The sequence below is a fragment of the Trichechus manatus genome, unplaced genomic scaffold, assembly GCF_000243295.1.
Source record: "Trichechus manatus latirostris isolate Lorelei unplaced genomic scaffold, TriManLat1.0 scaffold00067, whole genome shotgun sequence".
Classification (NCBI taxonomy): Eukaryota; Metazoa; Chordata; class Mammalia; order Sirenia; family Trichechidae; genus Trichechus; species Trichechus manatus.
This window is the reverse complement of record NW_004444003.1, coordinates 11,083,603-11,105,661: the sequence shown is the minus strand read 5'-3', so window position 1 is coordinate 11,105,661 and position 22,059 is coordinate 11,083,603. Positions and strand designations below refer to the sequence as shown.

The 22,059-nt window shown below is 40.4% G+C and overlaps 1 protein-coding gene across 1 annotated transcript in view; it reads right to left on the bottom strand.

Annotated features, from left to right (window-relative positions):
• Nucleotides 1–22,059, bottom strand: part of ITIH5 (inter-alpha-trypsin inhibitor heavy chain 5) — a 115,960-nt gene that overhangs the window by 6,738 nt on the left and 87,163 nt on the right. Inside the window, exons 8-12 of the mRNA XM_004379733.2 lie at nucleotides 17,525–17,693; nucleotides 13,569–13,878; nucleotides 10,432–10,991; nucleotides 7,932–7,985; nucleotides 3,412–3,528 (exon numbers count right to left, since the gene is read on the bottom strand). Of these exons, the coding sequence (XP_004379790.2) occupies nucleotides 3,412–3,528; nucleotides 7,932–7,985; nucleotides 10,432–10,991; nucleotides 13,569–13,878; nucleotides 17,525–17,693 (1,210 nt within the window). The remainder of the gene's footprint in view (nucleotides 1–3,411; nucleotides 3,529–7,931; nucleotides 7,986–10,431; nucleotides 10,992–13,568; nucleotides 13,879–17,524; nucleotides 17,694–22,059) is intronic.

Sequence of the window (22,059 nt, the reverse complement as noted above, 5' to 3'; positions counted from 1 at the left end):
CACTGAAGGCACTGGCAAAAAACAAGGCTCCAGGAATTGACAAAATACCAAATGAGATGTTTCAACAAACAGATGCGGCACTGGAAGTGCTCACTCGTCTATGCCAAGAAATTTGGAAGACAGCTACCTGGCCAGCTGACTGGAAGAGATCCATATCTATGCCTATTCCCAAGAAAGGTGATCCAACCCAACGCAGAAATTATTGAACAACATCGTTAATGTCACACACAAGTAAAATTTTGCTGATGATCATTCAAAAGCGGCTGTAGCAGTATACTGACAGAGAACTGTCAGAAATTCAAGCCAGATTCAGAAGAGGACGTGAAACCAGGGATATCACTACTGATGTCAGATGGATCCTGGCAAAAGCAGAGAATACCAGGAAGATGTTTACCTGTGTTTTATTGACTATGCAAAGGCATTCGACTGTGTGGATCATAATAAATTATGGTTAACATTGCAAAGAATGGGAATTCTAGAACACTTAATTGTGCTCATGAGGAACCTGTACATAGATAAGAGGCAGTCCTTCAGGTAGAACAAGGGGATAGTGGTTTAAAGTCAGGTAAGTTGTGCGTCAAGGTTGCATCCTTTCACCATACCTATTCGATCTGTATGCTGAACAAATAATCCGAGAAGCTGGACTATATGAGGAAGAACGGGGGCATCAGGATCAGGGGAAGACTCATTAACAAACTGCAATATGCAGATGACAGAACCTTGCTTGCTGAAAGTGAAGAGGACTTGAAGCACTTACTGATGAAGATCAAAGACCACAGCCTTCAGTGTGGATTACACCTCAACGTAAAGAAAACAAAAATCCTCACAACTGGACCAACAAGCAACATCATGACAAATGGAGAAAAGATTGAAGTTGTCTAGGATCTCATTTTACTTGGATCCACAATCAACACCCATGGAAGCAGCAGTCAGGAAATCAAAAGATGCATTACATTGGGTAAATCTGCTGCAAAAGGCCTCTTTAAAGTGTGGAAAAGCAAAGATGTCACCTTGAAGACCAAGGTGCGCCTGACCCAAGCCATGGTGTTTTCAATCGCCTCATATGCCTGCAAAAGCTAGACTATGAATAAGGAAGACCGAAGAAAAGTTGATGCCTTTGAATTGTGGTTCTGATGAAGAATACTGACTATATTATGGACTGCCAAAAGAACGAACAAATCTGTCTTAGAAGAAGTACAACCAGAGTGTTCCTTGGAAGCAAGGATGGTGAGACTATGTCTGGCTTACTTTGGACATGTTATCAGGAGGGATCAGTTCCTAGAGAAGGACATCATGCTTGGAAGAGGGTCAGCGAAAAAGAGGAAGATCCTCAAGGAAATGGACTGACACAGTGGCTACAACAATGGGCTCAAGCATAACAAAGATTGTGAGGATGGCGCAGGACCAGGCAGTGTTTCGTTCTGTTGTACATAAGGTGGCTATGAGTCGGAAGCTACTAGGTGGCACCTAACAACAACAATAAGTGAAAGAAGCCAGTCTGAGAAAGCTACATGTTGTATGATTCCAAATATATGACATTCTGGGAAAGGCAAAACTATAGGGACAGTGAAAAGATCAGTGGCTGCCAGGGGTACAGGGGAAGGAAGGGAGGGAGAGAGAGATAGGTGGAGCACAGGACATTTTAAGGGCAGTGAAACTATTCTGTATGATACTGTCATGGTGGACACATGACATTATGCATTTGTCAAATCCATAGGATTGCATAATACAAAAAGTGAACCTTAATGTAAACTATTGACTTTAGTTAATAATAATGTATCAATATTGGTTCATCAATTATAACGAATGTACCACAGGAATGCAAGATGTTAATAGGAGAAACGATGTGCAGGGGGGAGGGAATACATGGGAACTCTCTGTGCTTTCTGCATAATTTTTCTATAAACCTAAAACTGCTCTAAAACATAGTCTATTACAAATATAAAACAAAACCTACAAGATCTTCAACTTACTAGGTATGCATCTCTGGACATGTCACTTAAAAAAAACTGGGCCTCAATTTCCTCATCTGTAAAAGGAGGATATAACACCTAATTGTTGTGAGAATCATAGCAGGTAATGTGTCAGCTGAGAAGTGCAATCAAATGTAACTCCTTTCTTTTTCCATTTATTATCATCAACACAACTGCAGCTTCTCTAGACTTGGCAAGGCCTGTGAGCTAGACCCCAGCATAGGCTTCCATGCTGTCCAGCTGAAGAGCAAACTGATGGCAAGTCCACATGAGACGCTGGGGTCTGAATTAGGTGATGCAAGCTAAATGCATTTTGCTTTCAGACAAACAGGGAGTGTGTAATAATATCATACTGCTATATAATTGACTCTTGTTTTCTCTGCTTTGGGGATAATCTTCCCAATAAATCTTGACTAGCAACTTCTTAGATATTCCAGGGGAAAAGTGCCTTCCCTGGGGCAAAGGGTCAGGGGAAGAGGAGAAATTACAGCACGGGCAGAGCCCAGGCTCTTCACCCTCAAGGGGCTAAGTATCTTCTGGCTGAGCTTCCCATCAGGCACACAGAGGTAAATAAAGAGACCATGGGAACAGCTCCTAAGAGGGTGGGATACAGTTAGGGCCCTACCCCGCTCCTGACCCCTTTGAAATTAGAAATAAGTAGAGATTTAGCTCTGAGGCTAGAAAGCCCAGTAAGAGAATAATGTGGGAAAGAAACCCTGGGATCAAACATTAAATAATTACATCACATGTGTTGCTGTGAACCCTCTGTAACCTAAACTTCCAAGAAGGCCATTTTCTCAGAACTGAGAAATGTCAGACTGTCCACTCCAAAGCTTGTCCTCACCAAGCTGGGCTGTGTGGCTATCCACATGGCCATCACTGAGGCGTTGCCACCTCCATTTAACTTAAAAAGCTTTTTACATTTTACACGCGCATTCAGGGCACACAGAGCTGTGTAATTAACATCTGGGGTTTGCATCTAAAACATCAAGGAACTGAGACAGGTGAGTTTAGAACTCTAGCAGTTCTCCACGGCTACTTTTAAAAACAGAAAGGCATAACAATATATCATGAGTTTACGTAACACTGAGTATTTACAAAACAACTTCATATCCGTTATTTAGTTTGTTCTTTATACTAGCTCTGTGAGGCAGGCAGAGCAAGTATCATTAACTCCATTTAACAAGGGAGACAACTGAAGCTTCTGAATTGTGTACTCAGGGTCACACAACTAGTTACGTCATAGAGCAGGATTCCAATGCATGTCTTTCTGACACCAAGCCCAGGACACAGCTGCTTCCTTTCATTAATCATCGACAACACTCATTGAGCATGTATGGGGTGCTCCATATACAAATGGACATTCATCTCAAGAACAGAGGGGAAGTATGCATGCTCTTGCTCTGTGCCCAGATACCATATGGGGGACAGAACTTACCAGAGTCCCTGTGATCAGAAACTAGCCTTAGAATGTCTCCGGGTTGTCCATCAATGTTAAAGCAGACAGTGAGATGGCTCAAGGGAAAATCCACAACAAAATGGGGATCTCCATCCGCTGCCAGGGCAGGAGAAAAGGAGAGAACGAGAAAAAGCATTTACTGGTGGCTTCTGTGTGTAAGTGCTGTTTTACATTTTCTCATGCATTAATTACTTAATCCTGACAACAATCCTGTAAGGATGATATCCTCAGTTTATAAAGGAGGACGATGAGTGGGAGGTGAAGTGACTCACCTAAGTCACCAGTTGGTACATGGTAAAGTAAATATTCGAATGCAGGTCCTCTAAATTCAAATATAATTCTCCTGTCATCATACTTCAGTTAGATATAGACAACTAAGCTTTGATAGATGATAGGGGCATGAAAAGGAAAGAGTTATTGCCATAAACCCTCAACTATTACTGAGTGCACATTCTTCAATTTCCTATGTAAATTTCTCCATAAAACCAACCAAATCCATTGCTGCCAAGTTGATTTTGACTCATAGCGACCCTGTAGGACACAGCGGAACTGCCCCATAGAGTTTCCAAGGAGTGGCTGGTGGAATCAAACTGCTGACCTTTTGGTTAGCAGCCGAGATCTTAACCACTGCGCCATTACTTTCTCCCTTAATTGCTTAAGTAAAGCAACTTGAATGAGGCTCCTTCCTTTCCTATGATGAGTGCTACGCCTTTCTTCTCCCAGGAAGCCACAGGCTATCTCAGAAACATTCACAGCACCAGCCATATCCCATCCTTGCGTGAGAGTACTAATAACCCAGCCCAATTTACGGTTAAGCTCTCAGCTGCTAATAGAAAGGTAGGCAGTTTGAATCTACCAGCAGCTCCAAGGGAGAAGGATCTGGTGATCTGCTCCTGCAAAGATTACAGCCTAGGAAACTCTATGGGGCAGTTCTACTCTGTCACATGGGGTCACTATGAATCGGAATTGACTCAATGGCACACAACAATAACAAACAAATGAAGCATAAAGAGTCCATAGGATTAGGTGACACTGAGCTTCTGTTAAGAGTGATAGAAAAATTTAGAAACAGTTAATGGTGATGGCTGAACAACAGGATGAACATAATTAATGTCACTGAACTGTACATGTGAAGACTGTTGAAATGGCAAATGTTTTGTTACCTATATATTTATCACAACGGTGGGGGGCGGGGAGTCCATAGGCGGTTAAGAGGTCAGTAGTGCAGTCAGTGATGAGGGTGGGAATCCTTCCTTTGGGTCATACCAACTTTATTTCTCAAATTTTGTCCACAGATGAGACTACAAAGTTCAGCTGGCCCCTGTTCCTTGCCCATTCTCCTCATTTTCATCTCTTTTAAAGATGAACAGCCTTGCCTTGTATTGTACTGACAAAATACTTCCCAACAGTCTACATCAATTCTCTTCTCTTACTAGACTGGAGATTTCATTTCTCTCTAATTTATATACCAAACACAATGTGACTCTGGATGCCTCTCCTCTTTGTATATATTTGTAACCCACTGCTATCAAGTTGATTCTGACTCCTGGTGACCCCATATGTTACAGAGTAGAACTGCTTCCTAGGATTTTCTTGGCTGTAATCTTTATAGAAGCAGATTCCCAGGCTTCTCTTACACTGTGCAACTGGGTGGGTTTGAACCACCAATGTTTGGGATAGCAGCTGAGTACATACCGCTTGCACCACTCAGGGATCTATGTGTACACATATGTGTATGGTGGGGGGGCAGGGGTAGGAGGAGTTCACTCTTTTTTTTATTTTCTTCTTTTTCTTTTTTTTAAACTTTGACAAGTTGTGCTGTCTTCTCCAGTATTGTGTACTGTCTTATCCTTCACCAAAGTTACCACTTATCTATCGTCTATTTAGTGTTTTTCCATCCCTACTCCTCCCCTCCCTTGTAACCATCAAAGATTGTTTCCGTTTGTGTGTAAACATTTTCATAGTGGTGGTCTCATACAATATTTGTTCTTTTGTGATTGACTTATTTCACTCAGCATAATGCCGTCCAGATTCATCCATGTTGTAAGATGCTTCACAGATTCATCATTCTTTATTGTTGCGTAGCACTCCATTGTGTGTATGTACCATAGTTTGTTTATCCATTCATCTGCTGATGGGCATCTAGGTTGTTTCCATCTTTTTGCTATTGTGAACAATGCTGCCATGAACATGGGTGTGCATATGTCTATTCACGTGACAGCTCTTATTTCTCTAGGATATATTCCTAGGAGTGGGATTGCTGATCATATGGTATTTCTATTTCTAGCTTTCTAAGGAAGCATCATATTGTTTTCCAAAATGGCTGTACCATTTTGCATTCCCACCAGCAGTGCATAAGTGTTCCAATCTCCCTGCAGCCTCTCCAACATTTGCTATTTTCTGCTTTTTTGATTTGTGCCAATAATGCTGCAGTGAGATGGTATCTCATTGTGGTTTTGATTTGCATTTCTCTAATGACTAGTGATCGCAAGCATTTGCTCATGTGTCTGTTGGCCGCTTGAATGTCTTCTTTGGGGAAGTGTCTGTTCATTTCCTTTGCCCATTTTTTAATTGGATTCTTTGTCTTTTTATTGTACAGGCGTTGGATTTTTAGGAGTTCAGTCTTTTCAAACTCTAAATTAATATCCTTGGTGTAACTGCTGGAAACCCCCTTTTGCCTCTAGCATCACTCATGAGGACCCTTGAGAGAATCTGGCTGATCTCATTGTGAAGGGCTTCAAGCACCCTGTGAAAGCCAACATATACAGAAATGCATGGTGTTGGCCTTCTGCAGATGGGAAAAAAAAAAATACCTATAGGAGTTAAAAGTTTGCGTCCACACTTTAAGTATGAATATAGCTTATCTGACAGTTCTTGAGAGTTTCTACATGCTCATATCACAGCATTTCTACTCAAGTCTTCCAAACTCCTTTACAAGGAAAGATGCAGCTTGCTCCAAGAAAGGGGAAGGGATCTGAAAGTCAATACATCCAAGAGGAAGGTTTTCTTGCATTCCATAAAACATGAGTGTGCTCAAAGGAAATATATCTGTCCAGTGGAGACTGTGTTTCTATCTCCATAGCTAATCACATTGTCCCAGGCTTTATAAACTTGCATGTACAGCACACCAGCAGAAAGGCAATAATAAAGACAAAGAATGACATGCACATTTTAAGAATAAAAGCCAGTCCTTGTGTTGTTACTCCAACTGGATTTCTATTATAATCCCAGGAAGCTGGCAAAAGGAAATGTTACGACTTTTTTTATCTCTTCTTCTCTTCTAAAGATAAGGATTGTTGTTGTTGTTATGTTGTTAGGTTTGTTCTGGCTCATAGCGACCCTGTGTACAACTGAACAAAACACTGTCCAGTCCTGCACCATCCTCACAATGGTTGCTATGTTTGAGCCCATTGTGGCAGCCACTGTGTCAGTCCATCTCCTTGAGGGTCTTCCTCTTTTTTGCTGACCCTCTACTTTACCAAGATGATGTCCTTCTCCTAGGATTGGTCCCTCCTGATGACATGTCCAAAGTATGTGAGATGAAGTCTCACCACCCTCCCTTCTAAGGAGCATTCTGGCTGTACTTCTTCCAAGACAGATTTGTTCATTCTTCTGGCAGCTCACAGTATATTCAATAATCTTAACCAACACCATAATTCAAATGCATCAATTCTTCGGTCTTCCTTATTCATTGTCCACCTTTCACATGCATATGAGGTGACTGAAAACACCATGGTTTGGGTCAGGAACACGTTAGTCATCAAAGTGACATCTTTGCTTTTTAACACTTTAGAGAGGTCTTTTGCAGCAGATTTGCCCAAAGCAATGCGTCGTTTGATTTCTTGACTGCTGTTACCTTGGGCATTGATTGTGGATCCAAGTAAATTGAAATCCTTGACAACTTCAATATTTTATCCATTTATCATGATGTTACTTATTGGTCCAGTTGTGAGGATTTTTGTTTTCTTTATGTTGAGGTGTAGTCCATCCTGAAGGCTATGGTCTTTGATCTTCATCAGTAAGTGCTTCAAGTCCTCTTCGCTTTCAGCAAGCAAGGTTGTTAATGAGGCTTCCTCCAATCCTGATGCTGCCCTCTTCTTCATATAGACAAGGATTAAAAAAAAAAAAACACCTTGCGTGTACAGATATTTGTAGCACCAGAGGCTGGAAGTGTGGGCACACTTCAGTTCTCTAAAACAAATGTCTTTTAAACTTAGTAATTATAAAATTGTGCTTCTGCTATCCATCTATTCTTTTATCAGGGCCATTGCCAGGCTTCCTCTGGACAGTGTTACCTCCACAGTGTTTATATAAGGGTTTTATGATGGTCCTGGTTCTTAGCATTAGCCTCAAGATGTTGGCTTGGGCTAAATAAATATGGGCCCTGAGGCCTTGTTCTCTGAGCGGATATCTTAACTGGCTTCAGGGAATTCCTGGTTGCCCACTTTCTGAACAATTCTTACTCTCAATTTCGGCACAACTGCATTCTTTTTCTTTACCTGATGTTTTAGAGATTTTAATTCTTGGGTTGTACGGTCTCTTGAGAGCAGGTCCTAGAAAGGAGGAGGGAGATAACAACCGCTGTTATTCATTAAAGAAGATGAGTGAGAGGTACAGAAAGAACACGGTTGGGATGGAATAAAATATAACTTTCAGATCCATTTGTAGCAATTTAAAGAATAAAAAAAATATTTAAAATGTCATGTGTTTTAAAGAGGGAGATTGGCCTCACAAGATACAAGTGAAGTCATCAAATGGGGAGGCTTAATTATTTCATTCTTTTATAAATTAGACTGTTTTCTTTTCTGTAATTTCTGTGCCTATGATAGGGAGAAATAGTCTATCACACTTAAAATATATTTATAATCCAGTGTCTATAGATATGTATAAGCCTAATTCATAAAGCCCTAGGGAAACATAAATATTAGGTTAAAGAATAACCTAGAAGTAAATTCATTTCTATAAATTTCACATTTTACTTCAAATTGTTTATAGTTACAAAACTATGCTCCTCTTCACTGGTTTTTGCCCCTCACAGAAATTAAAGATGAAAAAGGTCTAAATGTTTTTATATCCCTCCCTTCCCAAGACAGGTCCCTGTAGGACATCAGCAGAATGCAGGTGAACCACGAAGGAGAAGGGATTACTCCATCTGGATGACTGTTTTGATGAACATTAGTGAGTGAAAGCTGCCACAGGCACTCAAAAACAATTTTTTTTTTAATTTTAAAAATCATCAGAGCTTTAAAAAAAAATGGAGATTGTTCTGAAGACTAACTGATGCATCAGGAAAATGTTATTTCAGAAACTCCTTTAAGAGATCAGTTAGTTATTTTTTCATTTGTATTCTTGGCCCGCGGAGTCTCATACCATTTGCATTTGATCTTTCCTGAAGCTACTGAGATATGAGTTGCTGACATATAATAAACATGTCACTCAAAAAGCCTTTTTTCCTTGATGTGGCATAGATTTTGCTAGTGTGAAGTAATAGCATCATGCGATTTGCTTTTAATCAGAAGTAAAATTGCACTAATTTTGTCAAGACAAACTCCACTCTTTCTAAATGGGCAACCTACCATTTTTAACCTCATATCAAGATCTGAAATTTTCAATGTATTTCTAGAACTACACTCTTATCGGGAATGTGGATCTAATATTTGCAGAGCACCCATTATGTGCCAAGGACTTTACACATTTAATCCTTGTAACAACCCTCTAGGGAAATTATTATTATCCCCAATTTACAGATGAGGAAATGGAAGCTCAGAGAGGTTCAGAAACCTGCCCCAGGCCTCACAGCTAGTCAGCGGAGAGTCACTGAATGGAACCTCAGCTCTGTCTAGATCCAAACTTCAGGATCTTTGCACTTCCAAGTGCTTCTCAGAGTTTAGAGTACAGGGAACAAACCGACTGCTGTGGAGTCGATTCCCATTCAAAGCGACCCTGTAGGCAAGAGTAGAACTGCCCCATAGGGTTCCCAAGGCTGTAAATCTTTACAAAAGCAGACTGCCACATCTTTCTCCCCGGAGTGGCTAGTGGGTTGGAACCACAGACCATTAGGTTTGCAGCCAAACTCTTGACCCCTGCACCACCAGGGCTCCTCGTGAGTGCAAGTAGTAAATAAGAGAATTGTTGGGGGCCTAGTAAGGTCTGGGTTAATGTCAGTTCCCTCTCTTTAAGAGATGTAAACTTGACAGAATTCTCAAACTGTTACACCTAAAAAGCATGCTCTTTTCCACAAACAGATGTCACCAAGAATTAAATCCTCTGCTTTAGTTCAACTGCCGTTCCTTTCTCTTGTTCTGGTCCCTACTGATTCTCCACATCAAAATGGCGGCAAGACTGACAACGACTGTTTCTGTTTAGACACTGAGTGAATGGGTATCTAAAGGGTGAAGTCTCTCAAGAATCCAGATCTTGATTCTTCACATGTGTTCTCAGGAAAATAAAATCAAGCATACACATAATGTGATGATTATGCTGACATACTTAAAAATAAAAATACAGAAAGGCACATAAAAATGAACTTTGGTTTGCTGGTTCATCTGGTGCCTCTGAAGATGACTGGCTCATGGTAGGCACTTCACTGGGCAACATTTCTGAGCCAAATGCCACCTTTTATCACTTCTCTACCATGATTCACAGTTTATGACAATGTAAATACAGCAATCCAATATATCCTTCAAAGACCATAAGCTTCATTTAGGATTATTGTTTATAAAAATTATAATAATGTAAAATAATAAAGTAATATAAAGTAAATATAAATACTGTATTTACTATTATATTCTATAAAATAAGAAATATAAATATTACTTTATAATAATATGTTTAGAATTATATAAAACAATAATATATAAAATGTAAATAATATTATTTTATAATAACATAAAATAAAATTAGACTATTGATGAGGTAACCCTGGTCTTCAAAGGAGTTAGAATCGACATCTTTAGGTTTAACGTCCCTCCCGTTTTGCCATCACTGGAGTCTTGTTACCTGGCTGCATGTCAGCTCCTCGCAAGCTCTGCATCACTGTTTCAGGACCTATTGCGGCAGATATGCCATAGTTGTCCTCTAGTCTCTCTGTCTGAATTGCTGATTTCTTCAGCTTCATGGAGGTGAATGGGGTGAGGAAGTGATAATTCACTGCCAGAGCCTGGGCCTTCTGCCTCAGCCTCTCCTTCTCTTGCTCATTGTCACTCTGCAGCCAGGAACTCAGCAGCTCTTTCATAGTGAGGTAGCTCCAGAGACGCTCGATGTGGTTGGGGTCCTCCTTGCCATCACCCTTGGGCCTGGAGCTTCCCGTGACATCATTCCCTACCTTCTGGGGCTCCACAGGCACGTCCGTCTTCAGTATGACAAATTTCTTACTGTTGCTGGCTATGACTTCCACATGCAACTGATCCATCTTCCTGTTCACCAGCTTCCCAGCAATGATAATTTCTGAGCCGTTGAAGTAGTTGGGGAACAGGGTTTTGGTGACATGCTCCACTAAGCTGGGTGGATAATCAATGCGGATATCAGACAGGAGAGGAGTCCTAATCTCATCGTAGAACCTGGAGTGGAAGAACAGAGAGACAGAGAGAGAATAAGGGCACTGCCCTGGCTGCAGGTGGACAGGTCCTAAAGGAAATTACGGACTGTCAGGAGTGGATCTAATCTTACAAGCTTTCGAGTCCAATGTTCTACCTCACACAACAGTTCTGAAAGGAGTTTGTTCAGCAGTAGCTTGAACACCACTGGTAAACAGAACTCACTGTCTCACAAGGCTTCATCTCTTTTTCAATAGCTCTTTATAGCAGACCAAAATCTTACTTTCTGAAATTTCTACACTCATTGGTCTCAGTTTTGCCTCTGAAGCAATACAGAATTAGTCTATTCCATCTCACTGTAACAGCCATTTAGATGATTAAAACACACTGCTGTGTATTCCTTGAAGTCCTCTTTTATGTAGCCTAATCATCCCCAGTTTCATTAATTAGTCTTCATACGATACAATCTCAAGATTCTCTAACCACTCTTGGTAAATTTCCTTTGTACACAGCTAAGTTTCTCAAAAGAGCCCTGGTAGTGCAGTGGTTAAGCATTTGGCTGCTAAACAAAAGGTTGGCAGTTTGAACCCACCAGCTGCTCCACGGGAGAAAGATGTAGCAGTCTGCTTCTGTAAAGATTTACAGCCTTGGAAACCCTGTGGGGCAGTTCTACTCTGTCCTATAATGTCGCTATGAGTTGGAATTGATTTGATAGCAATGGGTTTTTGTTTTTAGTTTTTTTTTGGTTAAGTTTCTCAAAGGTCATTGTAAAACATTTTTCTTAGAACCAAACACATATTTCAGATGTGTTCTAACCAACACATTATAGTTTAGAATTCTGACCATGACTTTGACATTATGCTTTTGTGAAATGCAGCATTTACTTGTATTAGCTTTTCTCATAGTTATGCTACATGGTTGCTTCTTGCAGAGTAAGGAGACAATTAAAATTGTCTTTCAAAGATCTAGAGAGCACAGGCTATGGAGTTCAAACTTCTACCTCACCCTCTTCCTCGCTGTACACCTTGGGGCATGAGACTTAACCTCTCTGAACTTCAGTTTCTTCATTTATAAAATTAACAGTACCTACTTTGGAAGACTACTAGTTATCCTGCTAAATCCACTCTTCCCTTCTTTCATAATAATTGAGTTTCAACTAAATATATGCTTATCTAGCTAGAAATATTTCCTAGCCTCCACTGCAATCAAATGTGATCATGTGACTATGTTCTCACCAGTGGAATATGAGTAGACATCATATGTGCAACTCCAACAACACTTGCTTAAAATAAAATGGCTTGCCCTGGCTTTCTGTTCTTTTCTCCCTCCATTTAGCTGGATGACAGAAATGACAGTGACCTAATTTCAACCTTGTAGTTTTGGACAATACCCTAAAGGGTGCAGAGCAATGAAAGGAAGGAACCTGAATCTCTAGATGACCTTATGGAGAAGAATCTAGCCTGTCCAGACTATTACAGATGAAAGAAATAAATATCTATCTCATTTCATCCTTGGTATTATATCATCTCTATTGTGGAAGCTATCCTACCTTCTAGGACTTTTATGAGTATCACATGAGAGGATGCATGTAGAAATGCTTGGCATATTGTAGGTTCTCAATAAATGTTGGGTACTGATATTTTTAGCAGCATGATAACACAGTTGATTTGTTTCAGTGTAATTGCTTTTGCATATGAACACCTTGAATCTCAGTTGTCATACCATGCATCCAATTCTCCCTCTTTGAATCTAGTTTTGAATAATTTTGAAAATGTGCAAAGCAAATTTGTTTTCATTTAAATCTTTGATAAAAACGCTGGGGAAAAGTAGTGACCAGTCCCATACTGAGGCTATATCTTCATTGCACACCACTAGGGATTGCCATTTAGATTGCTCATTCATGAATGTTCTTTGGTTATGGCTATGAAACACTTGTATATCTGCTTAAACCTCCCTTTTCCTTTTAAGGTACATGCCACCTATGCCACAAAGCCGCAGGTTAAAGCACATAATGCTGAACTGGGAGTCAGCATTTCATTGAATCACCAGCAATCATACACCACATCTGGCAATAGTTAACTAAGTTCTAGTTTCTTCTCCACCTCAAAATAATAATATGATCATCGACAAGTCATTTAACCAGTTTTCAAAATGGAGATAACACTACCTCTCCTACCTACCTCGCAGGATGGATTAAGTGTAAATGTACTAGAAAGTGCTTTGAAATGTCAAGAAGCCATTATAACTGTAAGAATGAATTGAGTACCTAATATGTGATAGACACTCTGCTTATACTTTACATGTTTTCACATTATTATACATTCTGACAACTGACTACAATCTTCACCTTATAGATGAGGAAACTGAGGCACAGATAGGTTAAAAAAAACTTGCTTAAAGTCACAAAGCAGGACCAGAATTTGAATCCAGATCTGTGAGGTTTCAAATAAAATAGAATGCTCTCCTAGTATAATGAATTATGATGATTTTAGCACACTCAAAGTCAAGGTGTAGCAAAACACTTCATTTCTGAGTTTCACATTGAATCCAACCCCACCCCCCTCCAGAGAGCCTCTCATTGTCCTGAGAAGACAGACAGACCCAATGAGCTGCGAGCGCGCATCCTCCTCCTCGTGAACGCGTCGTGTGAGGCCACAGTTCTCCAGTGACAGCTTCTCCAGCAGTTTGAAGTCCACGTCATTCCCAATGCCAATGGTGAAGATGCAGATTTTACTTCGGGCAGCCTCTTTGGTGTTGTTGAGAATTTTAATGGTGTGGGTCTCCCCCACAGTGGGTTTCCCATCTGTTAGGAAGATGATGAGGGACACACTCCGGTCTTCAATGTCATTGCGGGCCACATAGTTGTTGAGCAGCCTGATGCCTCTCTGAAGGGCCCCGTTGATGTCCGTGCCTGTGAGCACCAAAACAGGACAGCTCAGGACTTTGCACTCACCTTCTTAACCTGAATCCACCTTCATATCTGCAGTTAACTCTCAATCGTTCAAACATTAACAGAAGTGAGATGTGTGGGAAAAGTCATCTCCACATACGGTGATTTCATGTTATGGGGCCTGTATGGAAACTTGGCAAATGTTTGCTAAATGAATCTAAATGACAGAATTTGCTGCCGCCGCTGCTGCTGTTGTTGTTACTTGCCATTGAGTTGGCTCTGACTCATGGCAACCTCATGTCTAACAAGTGAAAAGTTGCCCTCAACAAAACACTGAATGAGATGGATTGACACAATGGCCACAACAATGGACTCAAACATACCAACGATTATGAAGATGGTTCAGGACCAAGCAATATTTAGTTTCAACATGGAATTATCCCACTATTAAAAAAAAACCCTTCTTCTGGTTCTATCTTAGTAAAGAAGTCTTCAGTACCTTAGCATTCATGACTTCTACATCCTTTTCTGAGAAGAGGTTTTGCAAAGAACAGGAGAGTGCTAGGTGAAGGAATTGGAAGGAAGAGTCATAGAAGGAGGAAAGGGACACAGAACAGGGAGGTGGAGGGCCATTGGAAACGATGTTGGATGACTTCAAATGTTGCCCGGGGCTGGGTGGTGCTTATTAAAGAACTAATAAGTCACTTCCGTTGCCCTTCCTTTCCATGCGTCCTGCACCTTCAGGATTTACCTCTTCTTGTTAGAACCCCCCCCACCCCGTGCTCAAAGAGAGGTTTTAAATTTTACACCTCCTGACCCTGCCTTTTTTTCTCTTAGAAGTGCTTGTAATTAGCACTTGATTAGCTGATTAAAGTTGTGGGACTGTACCTGTAGTAGGTGTTCAACAAGTATCTGCTAGATGGATGGAGAGATGGGTGGTGGGTTGGTTGGCTGAGGTGAAAACTGCCAGCGAAAATGAGGTTTCCAGATTAGCTAAGAACTTCATTAAACCACTGCCGCCATTCCCCCACCACCAAGTAAAGTTGAGAGTTCTGACTGCAGCCTGGAATGCCTCTTTTTTTTTTTGACTGTAGTGATTTTTTTAAACAGTGTTATTGAGATAAAATTTACAAACCAAAAAAAAAAATATATATATATATATTCATTGTAAGTGTAAAAACAATTATTTTTAGTAAATTTACAGAGTTGTGCCACCATCACTGCAGTCCAGTTACAGAATATTTCGATCACCGTGAATAAGTGATTTTCATCTACTTTCAAAATATATCATGTTTGAGTGAACCAGATAATTCCCCCATTGCTTCACTTCCTCCAGAATTGCTGGGTAAAAAAATTTTAACCTATGTCTGCTGCAAACACATTCATGCTACTTTCTATAGGCATAGACTAACTGACAGGTGTTTATTATCTCTTTTATCTAGCACTTAGCAACATGGCCAAATCTCTCACTCTACTTCAAAACCAAGGAGAGCCAAGGCATATGGGTTGGATTTAGTGTTCCTAATATCACTTGGTCACCAAAGGCACAGCAGTGCTTACTTGGAATCAAATCTATGTTAAACCAGGGCTTCTCCCACGCACTTAACCACAGTGAGAAGCTCTCTCCACAGGGACAGTACTACAGAGTTAACCCAACAATTCCACAAAGAACTCACGCATCATCATCAAAGGACCCAAGAGCAACAGCCAAAAGAGACTACTCAAGTGGGTAAAAATAATGAACATATCTGATATTTAAAAAGGACTTACCACAATAAAATTTACTAAAACAAAGGACTTACCATGTGCAGGGCACTTTTCAAAGAACTTTAAATATGTTAACTCATATTAATCTGAATAATAACTCTATTATTATTCCCATTTTACAAATGAGAAAACTGAGGCTTAGAGGGGTTAAATGACTAGTAAATGGTGGAGGTGGAGTCAATTCTGGGCAGTCTGTCTTTAGAATCTACGCTCCTGACTACAATGTTGCTGTTGTTAGGCCCTGTCCAGTCGACTCCAACTCATAGTGAGTCCATGTGACAAAGCAGAACTACCCCTACAGAGTTTCCTAGGCTATAGGGCAATGAGTTTTAACCTTTATGGAAGCAAACTGCCAGGTCTTTCTCCTGCAGAGCCTCTGGGTGGGTTCGAACCACCAACATTTGGTTAGTAGCTGAGTGCTTAACTGTTGTGCCAACAGGGCTCCTTACCACAATAGTACACTGCTTGGATAGGTATAGATGAACTTTCTATTCATCTGCAGAGGCTGGGCAATGAAGTGCAGAGAAAAAATAAAGGAAACTAATAAGGTTTCTAAGGCTTGGATTCCAAAAGGAACATAATACTTATCAACTCTTTTCCAAAGCCCTTTAAACTACCCGACTGCCCACATATCATTCTATTAGTAGGCAGTATAATTAAAATAACTTCAGTGTAACACATATTCATTGAGCACGTACTATGTGCTCTATGCATGAACTATGCTCGGAACCAGGGGATATACAAAGATGAAGAAGAGTCTCTTCCCTCTAGGACTTCACAGTCTTTTCAACTTCCTGCCATAGATCATCACCATAATACTGAATTTAGTCTTTTATTTTCCCCACTGATTAGTAAAATGGTTTCTAGATTACACTGTTTTGGAGACTGGTAGGAAATCCCACTGTAAATCAAAGTAAGTACCATCCAACGAAGATGAAGTTCCGAATGAAGTTTGTTTGGGAAATCAGAAGCTTTATCTTAGAAAGGAAATAATGAATATATGAAAGACGTAAAATCCCAGATAGAAGAAGATTGAACTGGGTGTTTTATATGCTTAACTGAATTAATTGAGACAGGAATTAACTGAGATAATGCCACCAGAAGATGGTGTCTTGGTAAAGGACCTTTAAGAAAAGGAGTAGGGGTCAGGTTCAGTTCTCCTAAACACTCCTAAAGTGAGCACCTCTTATGTACCCTCTGTACTAGTAATGGAGATAACAGCAAGACTAAGACCCAGTTCCCACGCTGGAGGAACTTAGATTTACTAGTACAGGTGGTAACGTACTGTTCTCATTCTCTAATCATCTTGTAATTCTTTATGACCTCGCTCTGCACTCCCATCTCTTAACATTCTGCATACTTTCCTGGGTACGGTACCCAAGACAAGTGTGCAGTGACTCAGAGCCCAATATCCCCTCCATCACATTTTACATATGAAGCATCCCCTTCCACCTGGGACTCATGCTCCGCTCACTCTCCTGCTGGCAGGCCACACGAAGACTGTCAAACAGGCATTTCTATCTGCTGCTTCCTCAGGTGGTAATGTCCAAGCACATAAAACATAGATCATTCATTTGGCTTTAATTCTCTACCCAGAAACAATTTACAAAAAACAGCTTCATTGTTCAGGACCCATGAGATAAGGCAGGAAAGCCTCCAAAAACATATCAGGTATTTTCCCCTCATCACTTACTTGTCCGTCTTAGTTTGGGGACTGGAACAGGAGAATTTACAGATTTGGTTGGTGTTCAGAGAAACATAAGCTTCTGGGAAAGCTCTCACCTGTTATCTCCTTTCCTGTAATCAGCTTCAGCTTTCAAATCCTCATCTCTTGGCGGAAAATAAGCTACTAACTTAGTATCATGTCAAAGCTAATGTGAAAAGAAGGAATCATTTCTACCTCCAGCGGGTGACATGTGGTGAATGTAGACTTTGCCGTCCCTGATGTTGTCAGGAGTGACTGACACCAAGTGGTCCTTCCACACTTTGATCCGGTTGGAAAATCCAATGATACTGAAACGATCCTGGGGCCGGAGGTCATGGAGAATGGTGAAGAGGGCATCCTTGGTCTAGGCAAACACAAATCCAAAACCAGTCACAAACTGAGGTGACTGACTCATTTAATCTTCACAACAACTCACCTGAGATAAAGTGACTTTTGGTTAGCAGCCAAGTTCTTAACCACTGTGCCACCAGGGCTCCTTCAAGAACAAGGCAGGATACAAATAAATAAAAAGAAACTCTCCATTTCATATTCCCCATCCAAACAATACGGTTGGAAATGGTCCTTCTTGTTTTAATGGATCTCCAGAAAATAACACTATCTAATCTCCTCTAATGGTGTCTGTCCATCAGTGGAGGCTTGCGTGTTGCTATGATGCTGAACAGGTTTCAGCAGAGCTTCCAGACTGAAATGGACTAGGAAGAAAAGCCTGGTGATCTACTTCTGAAAATCAGGCAATGAAAACCCTAGTCCCGCCCTCGACCAATCATGGGATGGCATAGGATCGGGCAGCATTTCATCCTGTTGAGCACGGAGTCTCCATGAGTGAGGGGCCTGACTAGGTGGCAACCAACAACAACAACAGATGGTGCCCACCAGGGATCACAGCTGGGCTCTGATGTGGCCCCTTTCCATTCTTCACTCATGCTGCCCCCATTATCACTACTACCAGAGAAGGGGGTGTCCAGATCGCAGCTCTGCCCTGTGCCATTTGGGCCCCTGCATTTAAGCTGCACCAGAGGCAAGGAATGGAACTTTCCCTTCCCCCACCCCCCGCTACAAAACTGAGCCCAAGCAGCTGCATGCTCTTGGCACTGCCCTCAAAGGAGTAAGCATTCCACTGTTACAACCACCATGTCATGAATGGTTATTAAACATTTCATAAGTAGAGAAGCATTATATAATAAGAGCCTCAGAGTGGGACCTCAGGGGAGCCCTTAAAAACCCTGGCTGCCTGCCCACAACTTCCTAGGGTACCCATTGATGCAGATTTTCTCAAATATTTCTGTGTCTGCGTCAAAGCAGACTCATTGGGAACTAACTCTGGCACAAAAGGTCTTTGTACCACAAACCCTGGGTTGTAAGACATAATACAAGGGGAGCCCCTGACATCACAGATGAAGTCCAAATTCAAAGGTATTCGATATGAGCCATTCCCATATTTTCAGCACAATGATTGTCCTGTTCTGTTAAACAACCCAATCACTTGCCTCATTGTAAAACGTTTACCAAGGAGTTTACATTTTCTCTTTCATTCTTCCACAGTCCTTTTGAATGAACTCAAGAGAGAAATCTTCTAGGATGAATAGCTTAAAATAAACCAACAAAGAAATCTAAGACCTTCTAAAAGTCTTATTTGAGCCATGGAAGAGAATCATGACCAGCAGATATATACCATGAAACATCCCTACATTTCTTAGAGATAATTTTGGAATATGGACTATGTCCAGTATAAAATTTGGCTACAGGTCAGCCTTCGCCCTTTCAAAGGTGGGCAGAGATAATGGACACTGGGGTGGGAGTGGGGGTATTTACATTATTTCCATCAATCTTTCCTGATGCCAGCAGGAGGGAAGTCCTCAGTGCCTGGGACATCCTGCTCCAGGGTGGCAGTGCAGTCATTTTATCTGAAGGGACAGGCAAAAATAGTCAGTGACTCCATCAAACCTTGCAAGAATGGATGCTCCATGCCACCTTAAACTACTTGTCCACATATGCAATGAGGAAGATGAAAACGTCTACCATTTCAGCGTCAGTTCTGTCACCTCTCCTGGCCACACACTGCACTGTCCCGAGTCACCTCTGGGTCATGTTCACGGTCAAGACTAGAGTAGCCATGACTTACCAGCAGATGTCGCTAGACATGGCCATCAATTCTGCTTTGGTGGGGTATTGAAAGGTCATGGTATTTCAAGACCACAAAAACTTATTCTATAAAAGGTAGCTGAACCTTATATTTACACTCTGCAAGTCTTTCAATGAATTGAAGAAAACTTTTCTGAAATCTTACCATGACTTACCCATCAAGTAATCAGATTTTTCAAAATTCCAACTTTAGGAGCAAGGAAATAAATTGAGTGAAAAAGGTCATTTCTCTACAGTATATTTGCATCTATATGGTTGTTATATCTAGCAACAGATTGGCTGCAGAGAAGAAACCAAAACGTTTAAAAATAATGTTACCTCACTGACAGCAGTATAAGTACAATTAAAGAAGTTGTGCAAACTCAGAGAGGAAATCAATGATAGCTAAAACTTTTTTTTTCCTACTGGCCAAAATGTTCTTTATGGAGAAACACCAGAAACCAATAAACTTTCTCTGTCTAAATGGAAAATTTGAAACAGAAGCCATAATATCTTACAATACTTTAAAACAGTTTAGTAAATGCTAAATATTAACTTGAAATTTCACCTAAAGGTAAATGTAGAAAACACTGTTTCTCTGGTGTCTACATTTTAGTGTTCATACTATTATAAAAAGCACATTTCTTAGATTAAGCAAAACCATAGGGCTCCAGTATTTAAAAATACACTATTTAGCACTATTATTTCATTTAATGTTTGAATTCTAAATTTCAAATGCTCTTTTAATGCAGTATTGTGCTAGACAATATTACAACGCTGATTCTGATTACCTACTTGCATATATGTTTAATTAATCTGTGTAAAAAAACAAGTTACTTCTTCATAGCAAAATAAAGTACCTTTTTAGTAAAGATTCAGATCTAAATGCCAATATTACCTCAGGGCTGGTTCTAAAACAGAATGATTATGTTAAAGACTAAATTCTGGCTAAAGTCAGCCTTAACTAAAAAATGTCTGAGTAGGTTTATATATTAGAACTTTTTGTTTTTGCAACATAAGCTTAACTAAATTTCTTAGTCCTTATGTTGGATTGCATTACTCGAACTTAAGAAGCAAACTATCTTTCATCTTAACCCTCTGGCTTATGTTAAGATTAGTTATCTAATGTTTTGACTTTGCCGTGACAAATGTATCAAACATATGTTTAATAAGGTCATTGTACAGCTTTTTTCTCAAAAGCTCATAACACTTTGCCAATAATATTTCCTTAATTCTTTGTAATGTATTATAGATTGAATAAGGAGCCCCTGGTGATGCAGTGGTTAAGCACTTGGCTGCCAACTGAAAGGTTGGCGGTTTAAACCCACCAGCTGCTCCGCGGGAGAAAGATGTGGCAGTCTGCTTTGATAAAGATTACAGCCTTGGAAATACTATGGGACAGTTCTACTCTGTCCTATAGGGTCGCTATGAGTTGGAATTGACTTGATGACAACAGGTTTTGTGTTTTTATGGATAAGATTGTGTTCCTCTCAAAAGATAAAGGCATAACTTGTTTTATTGTGCTTCGCTTATTGCGCTTTGAAGTTAGTGTGTTTTTTACAAATTGAAGGTTTGTGGCAACCCTGCATCAAACAAGTCGATTGGCACCATTTTTCCAACAGCATGTGCTAACTTCATATCTCTCTGTCACACTTTGGTAATTCTTGCCATATTTCAAACTTTTTCATTGTTTTTATATTTGTTATGGTTATCTGTGACCAGTTATCTTTGATGTTACTATTGTAATTGTTTTGGGGTGCCACGAATTGTGCCCATATAAGACAGCGAACTTAATCGATAAATGTTGTGTGTGTTCTGACTGCTCCACTGACCAGCTGTTCTCCCAACTCTCTCCCTCTTCTCGGGCCTCCCTTGTCCCTGAGACATGACAATATTGAAATTAGGCTAATTAATAAGCATACAATTGCTTCTAAACATTCAAGTGAAAGGAAGAGTCGCACATCTCTCACTTTAAATCAAAAGCTAAAAATGATTAAGATTAGTGAGGAAGGCATGTTAAAAGCCGAGACAGCTGAAAGCTAGGTCTCTTGTGCCAAACAGCTAAGCTGTGAATGCAAAGGAAAATTCTTTTATTTACTGATTTATTTATCTTATTGAAGTTTAGATGAAGGTTTACATAACAAACTAGCTTCTCATTAAACATTACATCTATTGTTTTATGGCATTGGTTAACTCCATGACATGTCAGTACTCTCCCTTGTCGACCTTGGGTTCTCCATTACCTGCTTTCCTGTCCCCCTCCTGCCATCTAGTCCTTGCCCCGGGGCTGGTGTACCCCTTTAGTCTCATTTTGTCCTATGGGTCTGTCTAATCTTTGGCTAAAAGGTAAACCTCCAGAGTGACTTCATTACTGGGCTAAAAGGGTGTCTGGGGGCCATACTATCAGGGTTTCTCCAGTCCCTGTCAGGCTAGTAAGTTTGGTCTTTTTTTTTTTTTAGTTAGAATTTTGTTCTACATTTTTCTCCTGCTCTATCCGGTACCCTCTATTGTGATCCCTGTCAAAGCAGTCAGTAGTGGTAGCCAGGCACCATCCAGTTGGACATGACTCAGTCTGGTGGAGGCTCTGG